Source organism: Emys orbicularis, chromosome 5 (assembly GCF_028017835.1).
Source record: "Emys orbicularis isolate rEmyOrb1 chromosome 5, rEmyOrb1.hap1, whole genome shotgun sequence".
Lineage (NCBI taxonomy): Eukaryota > Metazoa > Chordata > Testudines > Emydidae > Emys > Emys orbicularis.
This window is the reverse complement of record NC_088687.1, coordinates 76,066,637-76,092,125: the sequence shown is the minus strand read 5'-3', so window position 1 is coordinate 76,092,125 and position 25,489 is coordinate 76,066,637. Positions and strand designations below refer to the sequence as shown.

Here is a 25,489-nt window from a genome sequence, read left to right as displayed (position 1 = left end):
TACACTGGATGGTCTCCATCTGTGCTGCTGGTCTTAAAATGTGTTGGGTAATAGAGCACTAAAACACTCACCACATCTCTCATAGTCAAAGTCTGTGGACTTACTTACACATTTTAGTGTTTAGGATCCAAATGACCTTCACTTTGTCAGTGTTAATGGAAGCCATAATGTGTTGGGGTGCTTTCTGACTAAACCATGAAAATTTATAATTAAAAAAACAAAACAAAAAAGGTACACATTTACAATATGTGCATTTAAGTTTTCATTAAGTCTTATTGAACAGTACAGATGGCAAGATGGTATGTAAGAAAGTCTCTTGGGTGCAATATGCAAGTCCCAGCTGGAGTGTTTCCAACAGGATGTAAACCATGGTCCTCAAGCCTGCACTTTAAAAAACATATTACTTAGCACGCTGCCAACAAATGTCAACACAAAAATACACCGCTGTAATGACTTCAACTCATGCAATTTTCTATAGCAAAAGGTTAAAATTAATGTAATCATGACACAAAAGGTATTAGAAAACATTTATTCTTCAAGTAAAAATAAAAACAATTTTAAAACAATTATAGTCCTTAAAACTGATAATATATTCAAAATAACTTTAAAATTGTACAAATTTACATAATAGTTTTGAGATCCAGAAGTCTAGACAGAAAATTGTCTACGATGTGTTACTTTGAATTTTTCAGCAATTCTGAAGTTTCTTCAATCCTAAAATATTTTTAAAATTGGTTAAAACAAAGACTAAAACAAACAGTTACTACTAATGAATGAAGCTAAAGTAACAAAGCAGCATTTCTGACTTTTTGTTTGTTTGTTTTTACACTGGTCAGGCTATTAGATTTGCTGTTATTTGAGAGAGACATTTAAAAAATATACATAGAGAAGGAACAAAACTCACAAAAATAAAGTTAATGGAGGAGATAATTGACACTTTGTATATCACAAATTAGCCTTAAAAAGGCTGTCACCATCAGAGAGCTTAGGTTTTTGCAAAGTGGCAGACAAGATTAATGACTTCAGCTTCCTGAAGTAACTCATTTGTATGATACAGAAATCTTGTTGAATAGAAGTTGCACTGTGATGATGCATTTCATTTTACTTCAGCAAGTGTAATGAAAGTTATTTCTACCTGTAAATTTTCATTACAAATCTCAGAACCAGCAGTAGATACTGCTTATTATTTTGGGTATCTTTATGTGATGCCTGGTCTGAAACTGGTCTAGCTCTTTTCATTTAAAATTTCACCTCAAAGTTTGAACACAAGTTTTATGTAGTTCCAGTAAACTCTTATCAGAAGACAGATAATACTCCTATTAGTTGTCAACCAAATTCTAAACACTCTTTAATCTCTAGTTAATACCATTAAGAATGCATTATATTGCTTGTTACAAACCAAAACAGTGACTCATCCCACAAACACAGAACTGTAAGTGGATTTATTATCCAGTGGAGTCATAAGGAAATGCCACACCTGATGTAGAGACCTTTGAGGTTTGGAACACATATGCACATTCTATATATGTCTTAGTCCAGTACAATTCCCTACTGGGAAATGAATTCCTGCTGCCCTTTTCTATTACTTACATTTTACTTATCCTTTCCATTCTTTGTCTTGTTGTCTCCTGCAATTTAAAAGCAACATGTTTAGGCAACCCTTCAAAGCCAACAATCTTCAGAAATGGACTTTTAACCTGGAGAATTCATGCAAAAAATTATTTTAAGCACTGTTTACATATCAAAAGGATTTTTATGAGACAGACCTAGATGAAGTTTTGCATAGTTTTGCTGTTTTTTGCCAGTAGTATATACAACTAAAACTAATGCTTACTTGTTCTCTTGACCTTAGAAAGGAAATCAACTAAGCATTTGCCAGTTTTACTTACCTTTGAAATCTCTGTCAAACCATGATAATTAATGGTTACGGCTTTAGGAGATGGGTCTGTGGATAATAGTGAACTGTATCCAGACGACTGATGAAGACACTCTGGCATCTCCTCCTTCCTCTCAATATCTGTGGAGAAATATTCATTTTTAGGTCACCTTTGCCTTTTTGCTCTCTTGCAGCAGGGTCAGCTATCGAACAGTTTGATTTACAGTATGTAATAACAGAAGAGAATGCATTGTTTAGAAAGAAAAAGGCTACTGGTAAAGGTCCAAGATGGGTTTCTCATATTCTTTTAAAATAACATGAACAGAGTATGCTCAGTATGATGCAGACAAAAAAGAAATTCCAACAAAGATTATCCAGGAATGTTGCATTTGTCATGATTACAGTCAGCTGAAACACTTAGGCAAGTACAATTACTGGGCAAAACATTCAATAATAATTTCAGACAGCTCACATTTGTTTTCTTACTATAAACCACTTCTCTTATACAGATGTGGGATCTTTTAAACTTTAAAAAAAAAAGTTTAAGCAATATAGTAATTATCTTTGTAAACATATTTTACTATAACATGAAAAGCTTTTCCAAATATGTTTTTAATTCAGTAAGTGATTTACAGTATAAACAGCTGAAATACAAACAAAAATGTAGTCAGTTTCCAATAATCTAGGGCTAGTATTCATTCAGCAGAATCAGGGTTTAAACATTTGTATAGCAGTAAGTGCCAGTTTCAATAGGAGCAGACCTAGGCCAACATATCAAACGCATTAGAAAATCCCTACCCTTTGTATCAGGAAAAGCTTGATGCTATCCTAGCATTTAAAAAAAATTAACAATTTTAAAAACCTGTCTTCCTGAGGAAAGCAAAAATTCCCATTTAAAAAAAGGTAGGGTTTGGTTTTTTGGCTTTGTTTTTTTAATTAAAGCTACAGTCTATGGATTCAGGTTACAAGTCCTGAGTCTGCATTCAGAAAATAACATTGTAAACCGCACTATTTAGCAGTGGATCTCAAAACCTCCAGATGGCAGCTGATCTATATCACGTGATAAGGTAAATCAATTCAAACTTATATATAGCCCACTAACACAAATTTATGTACGGTATTTTAACAAAACAATTGTGGGTGTTAGAGCAAGCTTGATATGTAGGACAATCTAGAAAAATATTACAGAGGTAAATGGTGTATAAGATTTAGTTTGTCACTTCACTTACCAGGCATCACAGTCAGAGAGAATCTTATCTTTACTCTGCTGTCTACAAAAATTATGTTAATTAAGTAAGTCTATGACTCATTAAGAATAAGATTTTGACTTGAGAAAGATTTTAAACTACAGACAGTACCATAAACATGCTGGGTAATATACATTCCTGCACAGAACACTGTAAGGGGAAGTTAAGGTTGTAGGCACATCTCAGTGCTTTAAGTGTATATTACCAGAGAAGACCAAATGGGAGAATTAGGAAACTAAGGGTACGTATCGGCGGGTAGCAATCGATTTATTCGGGATCGATATATCGCGTCTCGTTAAGACGCGATATATCGATCCCCGAACGCGCTCACCGTCGACTCCGGAACTCCAGCAGAGCGAGCGACGGTAGCGCAGTCGACGGGGGAGCCGCGGCCATCGATCCCGCGCCGTCTGGACCCCAGGTAATTCGATCCAAGATACTTCAACTTCAGCTACGCAAAAGACCTCTCTGGCTTCAAGATTAGGCTAGATAAGTTTATGGAGGGAATGGTTTGATGGGATAACGTGATTTTAGTCAATTAGGCAATAACGTGCCATCGCTGGTAAAATGAGGGTCCGGCTGGAGAATCTTGCCTGTATGCTTGGGGTTCTACTGATCGCCATATTTGGGGTCGGGAAGGAATTTTCCTCCAGGGTAGATTGGCAGAGGCCCTGGAGGTTTTTCGCCTTCCTCCGCAGCATGGGGCAGGGGTCGCAAGCTGGAGGATTCTCTGCGACTTGAAGTCTTTAAATCACGATCTGGAGACTTCAACAGCTAAGGGAAAGTGGGTGGGTCAGCTTTTGTGGCCTGCATCATGCGGGAGGTCAGACTAGATGACCATAATGGTCCCTTCTGACCTAAAGTCTATGAGTCTATGATCCCCCCCCCAGTGTAGACCAGCCCTAAGGATGGATCAGACTTGGGGGAGTGGCAAGTCAAGCCACAGTTTGAGGAAGAAGGGAGAGGCAATATGGATGAAGTCTAAGGAAGAGAGTGAGTGAAAAATTTGATTCAGTTTTCCACATCTGTACCTCTACTTCCCTGGCCTCAGTGATGGGGCTGTCCAGAGGAGATTATTTACCTGACAAGATACTTAGTGTGATTTTCTCCTGGGTCCCTTTGTATTTAGGAAATAGTTAACTTCAAAAGCTTGCTGTGTACACCTTCAGAAATTTACTTGGCCATTACCCATTACTTTTACTAGTATTTTACAGTTTGTTAAAGGGGAAAAAAAGGATAACCTGTCTTTGAATATCAACTAAAAAAAAAAAAAAAATCACATTTGTGCCTCAGGCCTTTTTTTGAGCTTACTATAAACAAAAATAAAGAAATATGTTTCTCTAATAATTAATTATCTTTGTGAGGATAGACACAGCAACGCAGGAGAGGGGAGAAAACACAACACATTCTATCAAATAGGAAATGTACATAAAAGTCCCAAAACTAACAGGGTGATTTCAGGGGCTGGCTCGTACTTGAAACAGCTGAACTTGAAATGTAGTTAGTTTTGTTTGTTTGTTTTAAAGTTGACAGTGTCTATTTAAACAACTTAAAATCCTAACTGTGACAATTTTATGCAAGGCTAGCATGCTTAAAAGAAAACCTTTTCAGTAAAGAGCATTGCAAACACTCACCAGGAGAAATTGGAGTCATATTCCTACTAGAGGTATGGTCTTCACTCATATTGTTAAATTCTGTAGATAAGTCACTCTGAAACAATAATTGTTTTTGCCATTTACAAAAAAAATTCTATAACTTAGCCACGAGTCTTATTTAAATGCCTACTGAGAATTATAATCAAATGGGTGAAAATATGTATATCTATGTACGGTACTGACCACATTTTTCTAGCATTATGGAAGTAGCTTTATGTGGCTACTCCTGTGAGTAAAGCATGCAAAATTTGACCCTTTATATTCGTATACCCATTTATATCATAAGAAAAAATGGTAAATTCATTAAAGCATTTTGTCTTTTGAAATACCAACTTTGCTGTAAAAACTGAGCCCAAAAGTTTCACAGTGGAATGCCTAACAATCCAGGTGTGATTGTTTGATCAGGCTGAGTGGTGTTTATTAAAACACACTGTGCACCAACAGCTCTGAATGACGGACTACTGGCGGCTGCAAGTGCTCTGCTCCTCTGACTCTGAGGCTGCTGATTTGAAGTCTATTGCTGGATTTGGTTGTCTAATTTTAGATAATCAAGTTTGAAAATTTTGGCTAAAATACCCAATTGGCTCATGATACAAATGGTGAAAAAAACAAACTGTTTTATACATTGTCAATATTAATGCTATATCTGCTTTCTCTGTTATAATGTGACCATTTTCTTCTTTTGGATTAATTTGCTAAGAAAATAAAAAGTTAGTTTTAGGGTTTTGCCTTGACCATCGAGAGTTACTGTTTTTCCTTTCAGAAACATGAATTTATGTTTGTCTAATTTAGGCCCAGATCCTGGAAGTTAATCTATGCAGATGGATGACCCCACCCAGGGCCGGTGGAAGGATGTTTCGCGCCGTAAGCGAAACTTCCACCTTGCACGCCCCCCCCCGCCCGCGGCACCCACCCCCCCCGCGGCAGCTCCCCAACCCCCGCCCTGAGGCACACCCCCCCCCCCCCCCCGCGGCAGCTCCCCACCCCCCGCCCTGAGGCACACCCCCCCCCCCGCGGCAGCTCCCCACCCCCCGCCCTGAGGCACCCCCCCCCCCCGCGGCAGCTCCCCACCCCCTGCCCTGAGGCACACCCCCCCCCCGCGGCAGCTCCCCACCCCCCGCCCTGAGGCAATCAGCTTAGGCGCCGCAAGCCTGGGAGGTGAGAGAAGTGAAGCAGCCACGGCGTGCTCGGGGAGGAGGTGGAGCAGGGGTGAGCTGAGGCAGGGAGTTCCCCTGCGTGCTGCCCTCACCCTCTTGCTGCAGGTGGCCCTCCCCGTACTCCACTGCCCCAGCTCCCTCCGCCTAAATGCCGGCGGTGACTGGGGCGGCCAAAGATCCGGCCACCGCGGTCGCTGCCGAAGAAAATGGCGCCCCCCAAATCCTAGTGCCCTAGGCGACCGCCTAGGTCGCCTAAATGGTTGCACCAGCCCTGCCCCCACCCTTGTGAAACCCCTCTAGGACAACTGTTTTCATTTCAATAATGCACCATATGAATTTATGGAGTAGGGTGTGTGCACATGTACAATCTCAGAGCCACATATATTCTAATACAAAAACTTACATTAAACAACATTATTTTGGTTACATGTCAATAACTCAAAAGTTAGCAAGTGCCAGATTTACTGCTGTCAATGCAACCTTAATTCTGCCTGCTAGCATCCATCTTGTATGCTAAATGATGTAGGGGTCCTGTAGAAAAATAGCATATGATCATGCAATTGAAGGCTGTATCATAAAGTGAAGGTACAAGGGGCAGAATTAAGGTTGCAGTGCCAACTTTTCACAGATTTTTGTATGTAATTTCCTAGTTTGATTTAAAGGAAAAGTATAAAAAAAAAACCCAAACAACAAAAATAAACCATGCCCTCCACCATTGTGAGTGATCAGCAAGGTTTGAACTCTGACATTCAGCACTATAACACAAATCTACCACTTGAGCTACTGGGCTAACTACATTAAGTAGCAGCAGAAGGCTATTACACTGAGGGGGACGGGGGTGAGGGTCCCAAGTGCTGCATGGGCATAGCCCTCAGCTCTCTTTCCTACCCCCTCCCAAGGCATTTGGGGACAGGCAAACAGTAATTACTGCCCTCAGAGTTGGGAGAAGTTTGGATTGGCTTCCTCTCCCCAACCCCTTCCATTGCAGCTGCCTTGAGAGCTCCAGGTATCCTCAGTGCAATGTGTGTCGCTGCTGCTTTGACGGTGGTGTGGGCCTGGTCTTAGAATGTATTATTTTGAGATTTCAGAGCTTCTCAAAAGAAGGTTGCAAGAACCAGCTCCTTCTATGCTGAAAAACAGGCAACCATGGTGCACACAAACTAAATCAAACTTGTTTTTGTATACTCCTGCTCTTACAACAATAGTCTAGACTAAAAAGAAACACAATCCGGTTAGATGTTTTCAAAAAATGGTACTACTGTTAAAATATTTAAGTGGCAGATAAATATCTGGCTAGTCTAATCCACAGTACAGTGCAAAATAATGAATATTTATTTATATTTATCTATTGTTTTAATTGGATTTAGTGGTATTGAAAAATTCCAGATTAGAAGGCATTTATCAAGCCACAGAACAGGTAGAGCTGAGCTAGTTGAGTCCGGGGGCAAGCTTCTCCACACTGTCTCCACCACAGTGTGCCTCAACAAGTGACCTGTGAAAGAGAGGGCAATTCTCTTTATGCTCATCCAATCCTTGGCTTCCTGAGAGCACTAGCAAGGGTAACAAACTGTTAACAGTGGTTGTGTGATTTGGACATACACTGAGAAATAAGACCAAATTCATCCACAATGACTGATTAATAGACATCAGATGGTATCACATTTCAGTCATTACTGACCTGAGACAAATTCAAACATGATCTAGAATTGAAAAGCTCCATATTCATCCTTCGAGCCACTGAATTTTCTTTAAAATTGTATTAAGTGAGCATCTTAAAATACCATAGAGAGATGGCAGCTTTCCTCATTTATCCCCCCACCCCAAACCTCTTTTAGATGAACAATGCATTTTCAATAAATGTAGAATGAGAACCATATTATATGTTTATAACACCAACGACATCTACAACTTTCTACAACCAAACAAAATGATGTGACTGACTGAACATTCTAACACTTCTGCAAGAACTGCAGCATCAGTCAAATATTTTTTGCAAAGATTTCCAACTTTTGGACAGCTTTTCACAATAACTGAAGTATTCGGAGGATTGTAATTTAAGCATTACAGGAAGATCCTGAACCCATACCCAAATATACTGTGCTGTGAACACTAGCATTAGATATATATACATTTTTTCAATATTTCTTATATTATATTATATATTATACATATACACACACACACACACCCCTACCTCTCAAAAGCTTTTAAAGTTAAAAAAAAAGATACACTACTCTGAGGAAAAATGCTGATTTTCTGTGGCATGTTAAACATACCGAGCATAGTAATGTCACTAAATCTCATGTGCATTTAGAAAGTTTACCTAATGTCACCAACAAGGAGTGAAAGAATTGGAGAAATGCCAACCACTAAATCAGAAATAAATAAGATGATGATCAATGAGAAACTTGCCCAATGAATGAAGTAAGTTTACCACAGTACTGAGCAAACCATCTGCTGAATTCTCATTCTTAATTTTGCATCTAGTTTCTAGATGGTTTGCCTGAAGATATGAAATAGTGCATTTTTCTACAATCAGAAATGAAGATGTCTAGTGTGAAACCCAGATAATGCTAAACAGAACGAAAGTCTAACCTTTTCAAGAAGCTCTTGTAAAAAGATTCTCTGTTTTCAAAATATGATATACCTTGCCTTGGGAAATTAAACAGTATTCAGCTTCCTAAGTGGTACTTTGGCGGTCTCATATAAATTATTACAGTTACAGGAAGAAAATCCAACAAGGTAGGATGAGACAGTCAGAGTAAGAGAAAAATCATGTGCCACTAAGCAGGCTGAATTTTTTCATAACAATAGCAACCACTCAAACAGTAATTACATTCCTTCAGTAAATGTATTAGTACCACATACTAACACAGTGGCTATCATTGATAAACTGCAGAGCTATTTCTGTAGTTCCCTCAGGGTCTGCAGGCTCCTTCTGGGAAACTCCATTACAATGCACAGTGCTGCTCCACAAGTCCTGAAGAAATAGCTGTGCACTTTTCAGTAACAAGCCACTAACTTTTTTTTGGATGAGAGGGAAACAGGGGGCCCTGAAAGGGGGAGAGAGCACAATTGGGAGAGAGGAGGAATAGTGGGCTCATGAGGAAATTGAGATTTCTGTCTTGTTTAAAATTTTGTCACGTGATCATGGCCACACATTACCTTACAAATAGTAGATATTCTAATTGCTAAATATTAGTACAGATCAGGGTAGAGAAAACGTTTGTGTTTTTTTTTTAAATCAAAAATATTTTAAAATTTAAATTAAATACATTTTTCTTTTTAAAAATAAAACTATTGACAATGAAATTTGAAATTATGAAAACCTACATCAGGCTTAACCTTACTAAAAATCTATTAAAATCATTTAAATTAAATGAAAAGGTAGTATTTAAGCAGCACATGTTTGCTTCTGAAGCTGTGAAGAAAGTCAAGCCACTGAAGTGGTGCAAGTCACCTGGAACCATATAATTTGTTGAAATGTTAACCTAGCTTTTGACCGCAGTAACCTCTTAAGTAAGTACAGAAAGAACACTTTTTCCATTTCAATTTATTCAACAATTTCAGTTTAAATCACTAGGTCATTAGAAGTAAGTTGAAGAAAAGGAAACCCTTTGCTTTTCTCTTCCAATGTACGAATAAAAACAAGGTGTGAGGAGGAGATCTACTAGCTCTAAAATCTTGAAGGACATAGTGACCAGAACCTACGGATGTGTGTATGCAGCAATTAAACACCTATGGCTGGGCCAGGTCAGCTGGCTCAAGCTCACGTGGCTCAGACTACGGGACTGTAAAACTGCTGCATAGACATTGGGGCTCAGGCCGGGGGCCGAGTGGTAGGATCCTTACCCCAGCACCCAGCCTCCAGCCTGAGCCCGGACATCTATGCAGCAATTCTACAGGCCTGTAACCCAAGTCTGGCAAGCCCAAGTACAGTAACTCCTCACTTAACGTTGTAGTTATGTTCCTGAAAAATGCGACTTTAAGCGAAACAATGTTAAGCAAATCCAATTTCCACATAAGATTTAATGTAAATCAGGGAGTTAGGTTCCAGGGAAATTTTTTTCACCAGACAAAAGACTAATATATATATATATATATATATATATATATATATATATATATATATATATATATACACATATACACACACACACACTAAATTTTAAACAAACAGTTTAATACTGGTACACAGTGGTGATGATTGTGAAGCTTGGTTGAGGTGAAGGAGTCAGAGGGTGGGATATTTCCAGGGAATGCCTTACTGCTAAATGATGAACTAGGAATTGGCTGAGCCCTCAAGGGTTAACTCTCAAACTCTATTGTACAAGGCAGTAGGAAAGGAGGGAGGGCAGACAGAGACAGAGACACACACCCTGAGAGAGAGATGCGCATTTCCCCTTTAATTATGAAGAGTGGGGTCAGAAGTACACTGCCTTGTTAATTAGATCAGCAAGCTGAGACCAGACCACAGCTGCAGCTGTTGCTGCCTGGAAGCTCCCTCTGTCGTGTTTCCTCCCTGCTCTATGGAAGATGGGGTAATACGGGTGCAGGAGCAGGGGGAGGGGAACACCCTGACATTAGTCCCCCTTTTTCTCCCTCCCCCTCCCCCCTCCAAGCAAGCAGGAGTCTTGGGGAGCAGCTCCAAGGCAGAGGGCAGGAGCAGCATATGGCAGTGGGGGGAGGGACAGCTGCAATTGCTAGCCTGTTGGGCAGCTGCTGCACAGGGAACTTAGGGGAGCGGGGAGCCGATAGGGAGAGCTGATGGGGGGCTGTCGGTCTACCCTGGTTCCAACCACCCACCAGCTAGCTCCACTGGGCTGCTGTTCCTGCAAGCAGTGGACAAAGCAGGCGGCTGCCAAACAACATTAGAAGGGAGCATTGCACAACTTTAAACGAGCATGTACCCTACTTGATCAGCAATGTAACAATGAAACAACATTAACCGGGACGACTTTAAGTGAGGAGTTACTGTAAACTGACCCGACCCTGCAGCCATGGCGTTGGTCTTTTATTACAGTATAGATGTACTCTACAAGTCTATGAAACAATCACTTCAATTCACTAACTACAGATAATACGTCCTTTGTTTCACAATTCGGTTTTAAATGCAAAACAGGTTTTGATTAAAAAAACAAAAAAAAACAAAAAAAAAACTTTTTTTCTTAAGTATTTAACTAGAAAACAAATTTTGAATGCTGTTTTAGCACACTTTGACTGCAATCCAATTTTAATCTAAATGTATCTTGATACAAATCACAAGTAAAAAAATTAATCTAGTAGAAAAGAATTGTCTCATTCACCATTTTCTAAAAGTAGTAAAAATTTGAATAAATGTATGTCACGTTTTATAATTGTTTAAATGTGCATAGATATAGTGTATCTCCCTATTTAGCAAAAGTAGTACTAGATTTCATGTAAAGGCTACACAGTAGAACCTCAGAGTTACGAACCCCTCAAGAAATGTTCACAACTCTGAACAAAACATTATGGTTGTTCTTTCAAAAGTTTACAACTGAATATTGACTTAATACAGCTTTGAAACCTTACTATGCAGAAGAAAAATGCTGCTTTTAACCATCTTAACTTAAATGAAACAAGCACAGAAACAGTTTCCTTACCTTCTCAATTTTTTTTAAAAAAAACCTTTCCCTTTATTTTTGTTGTTTATGTCTAGCACAGTACTGTACTTGCTTTTTGGGGGGGGGGGAGGTTGTGGGGGGGGGGTGTGTGAAGGGATGTGTGCTGCCTGATTGTGTACTTCTGGTTCCAAATGAGCTGTGTGGTTGACTGGTCAGTTCGTAACTCTGATGTTCGTAACTCTAAGGTTCTACATATTTAGTTGCAAAACAACATATTTTGATGGTTATACCAACCAATGAGAATCATCCTCTCTTTAGGCAAATAACATACAAATGCTAAATAAGATTAAAATCCCCGGTTTAAATCAATCCACCCTGCTACACATTCAACCTCCCCAATAAAATTGAAGCTTTATGGTAAAATATACCTTTTTTGACTGCAATAACAGTTCTGTTTCGAGAAGCAAGACCCGGCTCAGGAGACTATTCCAGTCCTTCTCATCTATAATCACCTTCCCTTTCAGTCTCTCTTCTAAAACATGTAGTTTATCTTCCATCCAATTTAGCTTATGAAGTTTTTCTTGGCAATCAGCAAGCTGGCTCTTTAGCAGCTCGATTTGACTATTATCTTCTGTGGCCTGGAAATAAGAACAATAAGAGATTTTACTTTCTCTAATTTTAGGCATAAATACAATTGAACAGACATGATAAACTCCACTGCAGAAGTGTAGAACATTTTTTCTTCCCCACTAGGTCATTTCAACCATTGTGATGAGTCACATTTATGAAGGCTTTTTCCTTCAGAAATTGCTGTGAACTGCTTTATGCAAAAAGTTTGCACATTAGAGACACCTGCCAGAAACCAGCCAGCTGACTCTGAAGTTGTGGGGTAACTGGGGGTGCTTTACATAGAAATAATAATCAAGACAAGACCAACCACCACATAACTATTCCCACAGGTTTGTTGTGCCTCTTCTCCCTTTACCCTCTGTTTTTTGACCATCTGGTATGATCTTTTAAGAGACCATGGGGCAGGGAACCTTCTTTTTTGTGCTTGTACAGCACATTGCACATTTGGACATTATTCAAAATAAATAAGATGTAGTAAGTCTCAACTGCTACTCATGTTAGAACCTTTTTTTCTTAACAAGTTGTACAATTGTACTACCAATGTTATTTACACATTTATTATATACTTATAGATCAAGTTTAATTTTGAAAAAAATAAAAAAAGATGTTTGGAAGCCACTTAGGCTATCATACCAAACTCTACATTTTAAAAATTCAAATTCTTACTTGTTCACACACAACTTCTAAAACATCATCAGCTACACAGGATTCTTCTTCACTATCTTCTTCTACTGGAATGGCTGTATTATAGCCATGCACATTAACTTCACTATCTGGGTGATGTTCCACTTGAGGTTTCTTTGTATGTAAAAACAATAATCCACATGTATGATTTATTACAACAAAAACATTCTTGACAACTAAATGTACAATGTTCTGCATTTAATTATTTTGCTTTTATCTATACACCCAAGCAATCTGATCTCACCCAGTTGTAAGACAGACCATGAAAGTTTTAAACTGTGAAAACAAAAACAGAGTTATCCTTGATAATCTTTTCAGAGTCATATGGCCCATCACCCCAAATATGCTTCCCACATTTTTAAAGTAAGAAACATCTCTCCTTTTCCTTGGCAGCCTGTTAGAAAAATAGCTTGATTAGGTGGTTTTGTTTATTTTTAGTTTTTCTAGGTAGGCTTACTGAGGGAAAGCCAAGTCAAAAGATCAGTATTACATTTCTTTCTGAGCACAGCAAGGTCTCTTACCCCTTGCAAGAGTTCCATGGTGTAAGCCCTACTCCTCTGAATGTTCTGACTTCAAAGGCTCACAAGTCTCTCTCTCTCTCTACTGCTTAATAATTTTATTGTTCCAACGGAACTTGGAAGTCATGGGAGGTCACAGTTGTGGAGGGAAGGGCATGCTCACTGGTAGCTAGATCCAGGCCCATGAAGGGGACACAGACCTTGAACTATACTCTATTCAATGGGAAGCCAGTTGAAAAAGCAGAACACCAAAGTGACGTGCTCATGGTAATGTGCACTGCTAAGCAAATGAACTTTTGTGTTTTATACCAGCTGAACTTTTTCAGGCTGTGTGGCTTCATTATAAGGTACAAGTTACAATAATCAAGTGTGGAAGTCACAAACATATCATAGAAATGAAGGGCTGGAAGGAAACTTGAGAAGTCCTCAAATTCAGCTCCCTTTGCAGAGGCAGATCCAAATAAATCTAGACCATTCCTGACCGCGATTTCTCCAGCTTCTTCTTAAAAACCACCAATGATGGGGATTCCACAACCTTCCTTAGAAGCCTATTCCAGAGTTTAACTACTTTTACAGTTAGAAAAGTTTTCCTAATATCTAATCTAAATCTCCTTTGCTGAAGATTAAGGCCATTACTTCTTGTCCTACCACCAGTGGACAGAGAGAACAATTGATCACAGTTTTTATAACACCCCTTAACATATTTGAAGAGTGTTATCAGGTCCCCCACTTAGTCTTTTCTCAAGATTAACCGTGGCCAGTTTTGTTTGTTTGTTTAAACATTTCCTCATAGGTCAGGTTTCCTAAACCCTTTAGCATTGTTTGTTGCTCTTCTCTGGAGTCTCGCCAATTTGTTCACATCTTTCCTAAAGTGTGGTGCCCAGTATTCAACAGTACCTCAGCTGAGGCCTCATGCGTGCCAAGCAGAACAGAACAATTACTCCCCATGCCTTAGATACAACACTTGTTAATATGCCCCAGAATATTAGACTTTTTCGCAACTGCATCACACTGTTGATGCACATTCAATTTATGATCCACCATTACCCTGAGAATCTTTTCAGCAGTACTAGCACCAAGCCAGTTATTCCCCATTTTGTGGTTGTGCATTTGATTTCTTCTTCCTAAATGAAGTACTTCACACTTGTCTTTATTGAATTTCATCTTGTTGTTTTGGACCAATTCTCCAATTTGTCAAGGTTGTTTTGAATTCTAATCCTTTCCTCCAAATTGCTTGCAACCCCTCCCAGCCTGGTGTCATCTGCAAACTTATAAGTGTACTCTCCACTCCATTATCCAAGTCATTAATGAAAAGATTCCTGTGGACCCCACTGGATATTCTCCCCCAGTTTGACAGCAAACCATTGATAACTACTCTGAGGAAGGTCTTTCAACCAGTTATGCACCTACCTGATAGTAATTTCATTTAGATCGCATTTCCCTAAATTTGTTTATGAGTATATCATAGGGGATTGTGTCAAAAGTCTTACTAAAATTAAGATATATCATGTCTAATGCTTCCTCCCTAACCACTAAGCCAGTAATCCTGCTAAAAAAGGAAATTAGGTTGGTTTGGCCAGATTTGTTCTTGACAAATCCATGCTAGCTATTCCTTATAATCCTATTTTCCAGTAGGTGCTTACAAAGTGATTGTTTAATAATTTGTTCCAGTATCTTTCCAGGTATCAAAGTCAGCCTGACCAGTCTATAATTCCCAGGTCCTCTTTGTTTCCCCCTTTAAAGAGAGGTACTATGTTTGCCCTTCTCTAGTCTTCTGGGATCTCACCCTTCCTTCATGAGTTCTCAATGATAATTGCTATTGGTTCAGAGATTGTTTCAGCTAGTTCCTTAAGTCTCATAGGATGAATTTAATCAAGCCTAGGCGACTTGATTATATTTAACTTGGGTAAATATTTTTAAACTTGTTCTTTCCCTGTTTTGGCTTGTGTTCCTTCCCCCTTATTGATTGTGTTGAGTATCTGGTCATCATTAACTTTGGTGAAGACTGATGCGAAATAGGCTTTAAACTCCTCAGTCTTCTTGATGTTGTCCATTATTAGCATTCCTTCCCCGCTAAGTAGAGGACCTATTTTTTCCTTTGCTTTCTCTTGGTTCCAATGTAATTTATAGAACCTCTTCTTATTACTTAGGTGTAACTCATTTTGTGCCTTGGGCTTTCTGATTTTGTCCCTATATGCTTATGCTATTCTTTTGTACTCCTCCTTAGCCAATTATCCATGTTTCCTCTTTTTCTAGAATTCTTTTTTTATTTTCATGTCATTGAAGAGCTCCTGAAAAAGCCATATTGGCCTCTTACTATTCTTATCTTTCCTTTGCATCAGAATAGTTTGCAGATGTGCCTTTAATATTTCTCTGAGAAACTGCCAGCTCTCTGGAACTCTTATTCCTTAGACTATTTTTCCCATGGGATTTTACCTACCAGTTATTTGAGTTTGTTAAAAGTCTGCTTTTTTGAAGTCCACAGCTCTCATTCCTTTCTTTCCTTTGAATTATGAAGTTTACCATTTCATGATCGCTTTCACCCAAATTGCCTTCCACCTTCAGATTTGCAACCAATTCCTCCCTGTTGGTCAAAATTAAGACTAAAATGGCTGCCCCCACTTACTTCCTTCAGTTGTTGAAACAAAAAGTTGTCCCTAATACATTCTACTTGTCCCCACTATACTTCAAGAATATATTGGAAATTTTGTGTTTTGCTGTATTACTTTCCAACAGATGTCTGGGCAAAGTTCCCCATTACTATCACGTCTTGTATTTTGGATATTTCTGTTATTTGTGATAGAAATGCCTGATCCACCTCCTCTTCCTGATTTGGTGCCCTACAATGACATCACCCCAATTTTCCCCCTATATATCTTTACCCAGATATTTTCAACTAGGCTTTGGATCAAAACTATGAGGAAGCAAGACGACAATGTTGTTTATATTTAGCTTAAAGGAGATGTAGAGCTCAGTGTCATTCATGCACTACCTGCACTTCAGCCTGTTTTAAGAAATCTCTCAGGGTATGTCTACACCGCAATTAAAAACCCGCAGCTGGCCCGTACCACCTGACTCAGGCTTGCAGGGATTGGGCCAAGGGGCTGTTTAGTTGCAGTGTAGATGTTCAGCCTCAGGCTGGAGCTCGGGCTCTAGAATCCTATGGGGTGGGAGAGTCCCAGAGCTCAGGCTGCAGCCCAAGCCTGAATGTATACACCACAATTAAACAGCCCATTGGCCCGAGCCCCAGTCAGCTGCAGGTGTCTAATTGCAGTGTAGACATACCCTTGATAGCTTCCTATTGGCAACAGGATAATAAAGGGAAGAATCATGTGCATTGTGGGACTCCAGAGGTGATGGCTTTGGAAGTGGAAGAACAGCTGTCCATGATGACCTTCTGATTTCAGCACAATAAGAATCTGAGCCATTTCAGAGTATTTCCATTTTCCCCTGAAGTCTCTTGGAGACTGGACAGGTGTACTAGGTGATCAATAGTATCAAGTGTCACAAGAAGTTTAGCAAAATGAGTAGGAATCTATTTCTCTTGTCTATGATGGAAGACCTACTCCTGCAGAGCAATAAGCTCTTTTCCTGTATCATGCACTGACCAAAAGCCGGAATGAAAAGGATCTAGAACACTGGCAGCTGAAAGGTAGAATTGGAGACTTCTCTGCTAGCTTCTCAATTAGCATGCTTTAAAAAGGGAGGTAACCAATGGTCAATGGTTGATACTCGGAACTCTGCAAATCAATAGTTTCTTCAATGCTGGTTGATTAATGCATATTTTAGTGTGGCTGACAGATTCTTCTCTTCAAAGGAGCTGTGGACTATCTGTCCATAGGAGTCCCACGTGTTCCCCATTCTACTTTATCATACAGAAAGGGTAGGGTCAGGTGGTAAGTCATGCCAGAAGCAGGTAATCTTTGTGACGAGGACAGATTTTAACAGCAAGTGATGCTATGTTCTGGCATTGAGTAGAGACTGTCTGGATTTACTAAACAATTACAGTTCTGTAAAGTTCTGGAGGGTGTAACTTTGCTGCCTCTATGGCAAACAATAAGAGTAAAACTTATTTGACTCCCTCACAGTATAACAGTAGCAGAGGTTAGTAGATCAAACATATTATACTGAGAAATGTGTTATGAAGAGACATTTCCAGATTTTGGCAGAATATCAAAAAGTATTTCTGATAACAGATTATTGTAGTATTACGTATGGTCAGATTGGAAAGAATTCAAACTACATTCATAGCCCAAATTCTACCCACCATCAATAGATTATGCATGTCTTCATATTATGTTTGTCCCTCTCCTTTCTTTCATATTTGGTCACCAATGAAACAGTAAATTTATAATGATACTTTAAATACCATCATTAGACTTCAGTGTGAACTGAAGCAGAGCACATTTCTCAGAGCCACTCTTTGCATCTGTTTGCATCTTGTTTTTACACTTATCTTCACAACTAACGTTTTTGTTTATTTTAAATGGAAGCTTACATTCTAGGAAGGTACTGGCTTGCTGAACAACTGCAGATCAGCCCTACTCTGATTTGTTAATATCACCAGGGTCAAAGAACTTTAAACTGTACACATAAAAAAGCAAACAATTTTCTTTCTAGTTTCATACCTGCTGAGAAATCACAGTCCTGCAAATAACAGGGTCAGCAAGAAGTTTCTCACAATTTGCCTGTGACTCAGATTTTAAAGACCTGTTTTTTTTTCTTGTTTGAGATTTAGCCTTCAAAATAAACAAAAAATCCACATTAGCAATGTCATTTCCCCCCCCTAAAATAAACTGTTAAAAATGATCACTATATGATCCGATTGTACATCATGCATATGAAACAGATTTGGATTTTTTCATTATAAAATATTAACCAAAAATAGAAAAATATGAAATTAAGATGCCAATAATGTCTCAAACAAACACTTGAAAGTGAATCTAATATACATACATTCTCAAACCACATTTTGCACATACGAGGTTGGGTCTAGCCTGGTCATGGATATAAAAGAAAAAATATTTGTAAGGTATTTAACACAATTTTTTAAAAAAAATTATAGGAAAATATATCCTTATAGTAATAAGGGTCACAAGTTACAAATGCATATAATAGAACTTCTTAACACTAGTGTTACGTGAAATGATTATCTATATCAGGAGTGGCCAAACTTACTGATCCTCTGAGCCACATGCGATAATCTTCAGAAGTTCGAGAGCTGGGCGTGCCTGCCAGGGTTCAGGGCTTCAGCCCTGCAGAATTCCTGCTCTGCGGCAGGGCTAGGGAATTTTGCCCTGGGGAAGGCATCTGCCAGGGCTTCAGCCCCAAGCTTCAGCGAGGCTGAAGCCCTGAGACCCTTCCTTCCCCTTGGGCAGAAGCCTCGAGCTCTTCCCCCGCCCCAGTCTGGTAGGCGGAGAGTGGGGTGGGGGGACACGGAGGGCTCCGTGAGCTGCACTTTAACTGCGAGCCGTGGTTTGACCACCCCAATCTACATCCTACAAGTTCGTATGAGATAGGAACGTTTCAAATTTCTTTTCTGAAAGGAACTTGCCCATACACCCAGTATCAACTGATGTGTTAGATTTCTTACCTGCCCTAATACTAAATCAATATATATTAAGATCTATATATAAATAAGACTCAAACTGTGTATTGTGAAATCCAACTAAAACTCACATACAAGTAGTAAGAATATATACAGACACAATTTGTTGATGCTTGGACTTAAAAGTTTGTTTTGTTTGTTTCTGAACACTATACTGTTAGGTGTCACACTTTTCAGAAAATTAAAAAAAAAAAAAATTTAAAAACCCCAAACGAGCAGATGTTCAATTTTTGTTCCTATCTACCTTAAGTTGTTCCAGAAGTACAATGAACTATTTTGCAATGATATTTTCACTAAATCCAAAAGCGTAACAGAGTACATGAAACTTACTGTTAATAGGCGTGAATTTGTTTATCTTTGCTTGAAATTTTGTCTGTTCAGTACAAAATGTTAGCATGTCTACCTCAGTGGTTCTGAAACTGGGTCGCGACCCCATTTTAATGGGGTTGCCAGGGCTGGCATTAGACTTGCTGGAGCCCCATCTCCTGGGGCTGAAGCCCGAGACCCACCGTGTGGGGCTGAAGCCAAAGCCTGAGGGCTTCAGTCTTGGGCGGTGGGGCTCAGGTTACAGTCTCTCCACCCCCACCACCCAGGTCTGAAGCCCTTTGGCTATGTCCCCCCGCACGCACACGCGCGCACACACACACACACACACACAGGGCAACGGGGCTTGAGCGGGCTCAGGCTTCAGTCCCCCCTCCTGGAGTCGTATAATAATTTTTGTTGTCAGAAGGGGGTCGCAGTGCAATGAAGTTTGAGAACCCCTGGTCTAGGTCCTTTGGATAGCAGCAAGTGCAGAATCACTTAAATATCTGATATATCCTCTATATTGGGAGAGTACATACTGAATTTGTAAGGGGATGGACTCTGATTTAGGGTTTTTACCCCCCTATTCTAACTTCAGTGATCCTTATTGTAGTTCTTTTTCTAGTTAGAGCAACATTTGAACTGAAATATGTTACAAAATATAGTTAATCTTTCTCTCAAATACTGTAAATCATATCTGAAGTACCAGATCAGTACCTTATTCATATTACTTAATTCCTTATGCTTTTTCATCACAACACTGATAACGTCACAAACAATCTGTATTTTCCTTTCTGCAAAGCCACACTGGAGAAACTGCTGTTTTGTTAAAACTGGTTTGTATTGAAACTGATCTCGAAGTAGCTGCAAGAGAGTAAAACTTTATTAGTTTCCCAAACCTCTGTATATTCTCTGTTCTGTAGAAACTATATTTTTGTTCTTATTTTTGCACAACTGCCCCTTTTGCCCCCTTAGCTTTGCCAGTGAATCTTTTCACATGTTGGTCTTCGTATATATTCTAAACTGCCCCCATAACTGGAACTCCCATCATATGCCAATCTACCAGGCACTCTTAAATCAAATCACTCCTTTAAAAAACAAAAGCAAATACAAATACCAAACTTAATACGTGTCTAAACAACTAAGCAAGTTTGGAAAAAAGTTTTGGAGAGTTCCAGAAATATGAATGCACAGTAAAAACAGTTTTGTTTGTTTCAGCTCTAGAAAGAATCATAAAATCATAGAAGTGAAGGGCTGGAAGAGACTTCAATTGGTCACCAAATCCAGCCCCCTGCACTGAGGCAGAACCAAGTAAACCTAGACCATCCATGACAGGTGTTTGTCCAGTCTGTTTTAAAAAAAGTCTCCAATGATGGGGATTCCACAACCTCCCATACAAACCTATTATAGCGCTTAAATACTCTTGTAGTTAGAAAACATACAGAATCATAGATACAAAGTGTAGTGTCATGTAGTGAAGTGCATTGCTATAATAAAAAGCAGAATTTCACAAAAACTTTAAAAAATTGAGAGAAGGTGTATTTATATGAACCTCTTTGGATTAAATATAACGCTCTACAAAAGTCAAATATTTTTATTCTTAATCTATTGATATCAGTATGATGTTTATTTCAACAATAACTGGCACTTACAGGAATATGAGAATTGAAACCATATTTTTACTTAATGTTAAAATGGGCAGCACATCTCTACCCAACTAAAAACCTACATTTGAGTATTTCCCCCTCACAACAAAAAAAACACCAACCCCTCCACCCCCCAAAAAAGCAAACCAAAAACCAAAAACCCTACACCTTTGTAAAGTGTCTTAACTAAGATGGCACCACACACCTACTTTTAACCCAGGCATACAACATATTTATAAGGTAATTTAAGGATAATTACATACGCTGTACCAGTGAAAAACCTATACTGCAGTCTGTATATAACAAGCAGAAGTCCCTGTAAGTTTTCATATTTATGTTTAAAATGTGATGACTTAAAATTTGGATTGTTTAAAACTACATAACTATCTATAAATAAACTTTCAAAGAAATAACTTGACAAATTAGTCTATTCAATTCCATGGGGGGGGGGGGGGAATAAAAAAAAAAACCTTGTAAAAACAGCTGATAAATTAATTCAGTTTGAATCAAGATCTAAAGGTTAGAAATCTTGGATATTCATTAAAGCAGAACATTATGAACACAAACTTGATGGGAAGATTTTTGTGTACAATCTTTAGATTAAATTGAAACACACATGAACCAACCAGCTAGCAACAAATTACATTAAAATATTTATTACCTAACCATATCAGACAAGGTTAAAAATTAATAACTGTTGTTCAGATTTTATTTCAATTTTAAAAGAATAAAAATATAAAAAGACGATGCATTTACAGGCTTAACACCCTAGCTCTCAGGGTACATCTGCACTGCAGCTGAAAGCATGTTTTCAGCACAGGTAGACAGACACGTACTAGCTCTGCTCAAGCAAGCATCCTAAAAATAGCAGTGTGGCAGCAGCATGGGCAGCAGCTTGGGCTAGCCACCCGAGTACTGCTACTTTTAGTGTGCTAACCTGCTGTCTACCTGCACAAGGAAGCATGGTCCCAGCTGCAGTGTAGAGACACCCTCAGTTAGTAACACCAGAAGCATTAAGCAGTCAATCCGAAAAGACCCAGCCAGGCACCTATAAAAAAAAGCTCCTTTTCATCCCTTCATAATGCAAGGAGTATATCCTCAACACACTCCAAAAGCCAGAGGAAAGCCCATAGGATTACCCCAAATCAAGCTATTTTGGACCAAGGTGAGGGAGCAAGTTCCAGAGCCCTGGACACCACACAAAATGTCTCGCCCACAATCCCCCCTCTTTTTATAAGTTGGAATCCCACTTGTGCACCACACCTGACTGCAGCTGTGGCAGTATGCCACTGGGAAAAAAGGGATCCCCCAGATATGCAGATTGCAGGCCATTTAGGACTTTAGAGATCATAGCCAACACCTTAAACTAACTGGAGACCAGACAGACAGCAATGAACTGGTGTCACATGCTCCTAATAAGATGTTCTGCTCAATACTGAGCCACTATTGCGTTCTGCACCAGCTTCAGCCTACAAACTCTTTTAAGGTATAGCACCAAGTACAGTCTATTGCAAAAGTCTAATCTTACAGTAACAGACATGGGTAATAGTGGCAAGGTCTGTATTCAAAAGGAAAATTCATAACCTCCTAGTCAGAACCAGATTGTAAAAAGTTGACTGGTTTAGTGCTATAGAATCACCTCACTGCAACTATGGGGAGGGAGGGTGTCCAAAATCATCCTTTGTTGCAAACCTAGGTAACTCATGGCAGACACTCTTTCAAGCAAGAAAACCGATATTACATCCGCCCTCTCCTCCAACTGCTTCCTGCAGCCCAACATCATCTTCTCATGCTTGTCTGTGCTGAGCTTTAGCCAGCTCACTTTCATTTAATTAGCATGTAAGAGTGAAATGTGTTTTTATATATAAAATAGCAAGTCTAAAATATTCCTTATGTTATTGTAACCTACAGTACACAGTTTTTCCTACGTAATGTATTCTCTAACCCATACTTCCCTCCAGTCACAGAGTTTGGCATTATTCCCTCTACTCAATACTCACCATGAGAATTGAGATAAAACAATTTTAAGTAGCAAATTGTAATTTCTCCAATTGTTATAAACTAGATCAATAGTAAAATAATCAGGATACAATGCAAGTAATTCTTAGATTTTTAAATCTAATGTATCTTTAATATTAGGATTGTATGGAATTTTTAATAGTCTTGATGAGATTACGGTGCAAGTATCAAAAAGATCAAATTTGCATGTACCTTAGTTATAGACACCAGTGTGAAAGGCACATCATAGGAACAAGTCAAGAACAGTTGTTTGCAAAATGAACACTTAGAATTGGTTTTAATTTCCTCAGTGGCAATAAAGCACACTCTCAGTCAACTTTAGGCTGCATAATTCATTGTACAATGAATGTTTCAGGTAAGCTTACATATCTACAGTCTGTTGATTTAAGATGTCATTTAATAGAAAATTATGACAGTATTTTTTAATAACTTGACATTGGTTAGGCTTCTGGTATGTTGATACCACAGCTTCTCATTCTGACCACTTATGTCTCATTGTTTCTCTGTATTCTATCAATTTGCCTGTACCTATTTGTTGTCTCTCGTCTTACACTTTGGTGTAAGCTCTTTGGGGCAGGGACTGTCTTTTTGTTCTCTGTCTGTACAGCATCCAGCACAATGAGGTCCTAGTCCATGACTGGCGGTTTTAGCAACTACAATAATACAAACACTAATAGTATCAACTAAAGAGTAAAGTTGAGCTAATATCAACCTTCACTGTTTTCATTAAGTTATAAATCAAAATTTGGACCGCCACATACTGGTCATGGCTCCTCTGAAATCTTGACTCTAGACACCAAGCAGAAGACACTTTGAATATGCTTTACAAATCAACCCAGCTAAATTTACTCACAGACTCAGAGACTTTAAGGTCAGAAGGGACCATTATGATCTTCTAGTCTGACCTCCTGCACAACGCAGGCCACAGAATCTCACCCACCCACTCCTGTAACAAACCCCTGACCTATGTCTGAGCTATTGAAGTCCTCAACTTGTGGTTTAAAGAATTCAAGGTGCAGAGAATCCTCCAGCAAGTGACCCGTGCCCCAAACCTCTTGTGCAGGAGTTACCAAATGATTGTGTCACCAATATTACCATTTCAAAATTATTCTATTACCCAGCAGAGACGCATATTAAATGTTTGGCAGGGTAATTATCAGATACATAAAACTCAATGAACATAAAGTTAGATACCTTATAGATAGCTTCAATAAAACGCAAATCGCTTTTAGCCGTGAGCTCTACATCAGATTCCACCAAAAGTTCTGCTATGTAAGTTGAGAAGGACGTGAAGGAATAACTGATGATGGGTAAAAACGCAGCTGGATCACCCTTTACAAAACTGCTGGGGGGAAAAAGGATAAGTATTTTGCACAGTAAATGGAAGTAAATAATCAGCAATCAGTATAAACCAGTAGTGTCAAACATACAGCCTGTAAGGTATATCTGTATGGCCCACAAGATGTATCAAAATTGTGTAGAAGCACAGCTTCCTTCTCCCCTCCCACCCCCGCCCTTTTTAAATAAGTTTCTAGCCCTCTTGGCTTCAGAAATAAAAACATAGTTCACATTTAGAAGGTCACCTGATTCAGTGAAATTTGCCTGAGTCTGAAGGCAGCCTGAAATTGACTCACACTCCTCTCCCTATGAATCACACTGGAGTGTCAACTCTAAAATGATACAATGATACTTCACTGTCAACATTAAAGTATCTTACTATTGATCATTTTAGCAGATGGAATGCAGAAACAGGTGGGAGTGAAGCACACTGGGTCTGAAACTGGAAGTTGCTGAACAGAAGGAAATGCAGAGACAACGGAGCGCTCACAAAGACAGAAGGAGGAAGGATGGAAAAGAAAAAAAAGGCAGAAATAACAGTGGCCCAAATGGGAGCAGATCTTGTCATTGAGCAGTAAATGTGACAATAATGCACTGAACAAAATAGCCAAATGTTTAGTTACAACATAATGGCCATATCATCGTCTTGATCTCTCTACAAACTTCCTAAGGACATCAGCAGACATTCCACTATGCACTGTAGGGAGTATATAATACTAAATTTATAGCCCAGCCCCTGAGTAATTGAATAGGAAGTTTAAAGCACTCTTCTATATGAGACAGAATCCTGGTATAAACAAAATTTTAATAGAGAGTGCGCGATTTTTATTCACTCTGCAAAAAGACAATTCCTGAAAATAACAGATCTAAAAAAACCCTCAACATTATAAAATGGAAATTCAAGGCACATACTATGCAATTTATTTCATAAGCCATATTAATTCCTCATAGAAAAAGACACTCATATACAGTGTTCTCAGCCCAGTGTTTAGTAGAGGGTAAATTACCATTTTTACCTGACCTTGACTACTGACACTTTTACCCAATTTATTTGCTTTTTCAGCACCTATTCCCATTTTCCACCAAACCAATCCAAATATGCAAAACACACACACACACACACAGAGAGAACTGGTGTTGCGCATGTTGGGACAAAGTATAGATCTTAAATTAACAAAAGTCTGAACTACGTTCCATGATTTTACTGCCACACTTTATAC

General features: G+C 38.9%; 1 protein-coding gene across 1 annotated transcript in view; it reads right to left on the bottom strand.

The window, feature by feature from the left end:
* Positions 1-550: 550 nt before the first annotated feature.
* CEP44 (centrosomal protein 44) overlaps positions 551-25,489 on the bottom strand; it is a 40,782-nt gene continuing 15,843 nt past the window's right edge. The window contains exons 3-11 of the mRNA XM_065405418.1: positions 24,126-24,276; positions 19,984-20,130; positions 17,981-18,091; positions 12,817-12,948; positions 11,949-12,158; positions 4,758-4,833; positions 1,890-2,017; positions 1,591-1,628; positions 551-714 (exon numbers count right to left, since the gene is read on the bottom strand). Coding sequence (XP_065261490.1) covers positions 675-714; positions 1,591-1,628; positions 1,890-2,017; positions 4,758-4,833; positions 11,949-12,158; positions 12,817-12,948; positions 17,981-18,091; positions 19,984-20,130; positions 24,126-24,276 — 1,033 coding nt within the window. The 3' untranslated portion in view covers positions 551-674. The remainder of the gene's footprint in view (positions 715-1,590; positions 1,629-1,889; positions 2,018-4,757; positions 4,834-11,948; positions 12,159-12,816; positions 12,949-17,980; positions 18,092-19,983; positions 20,131-24,125; positions 24,277-25,489) is intronic.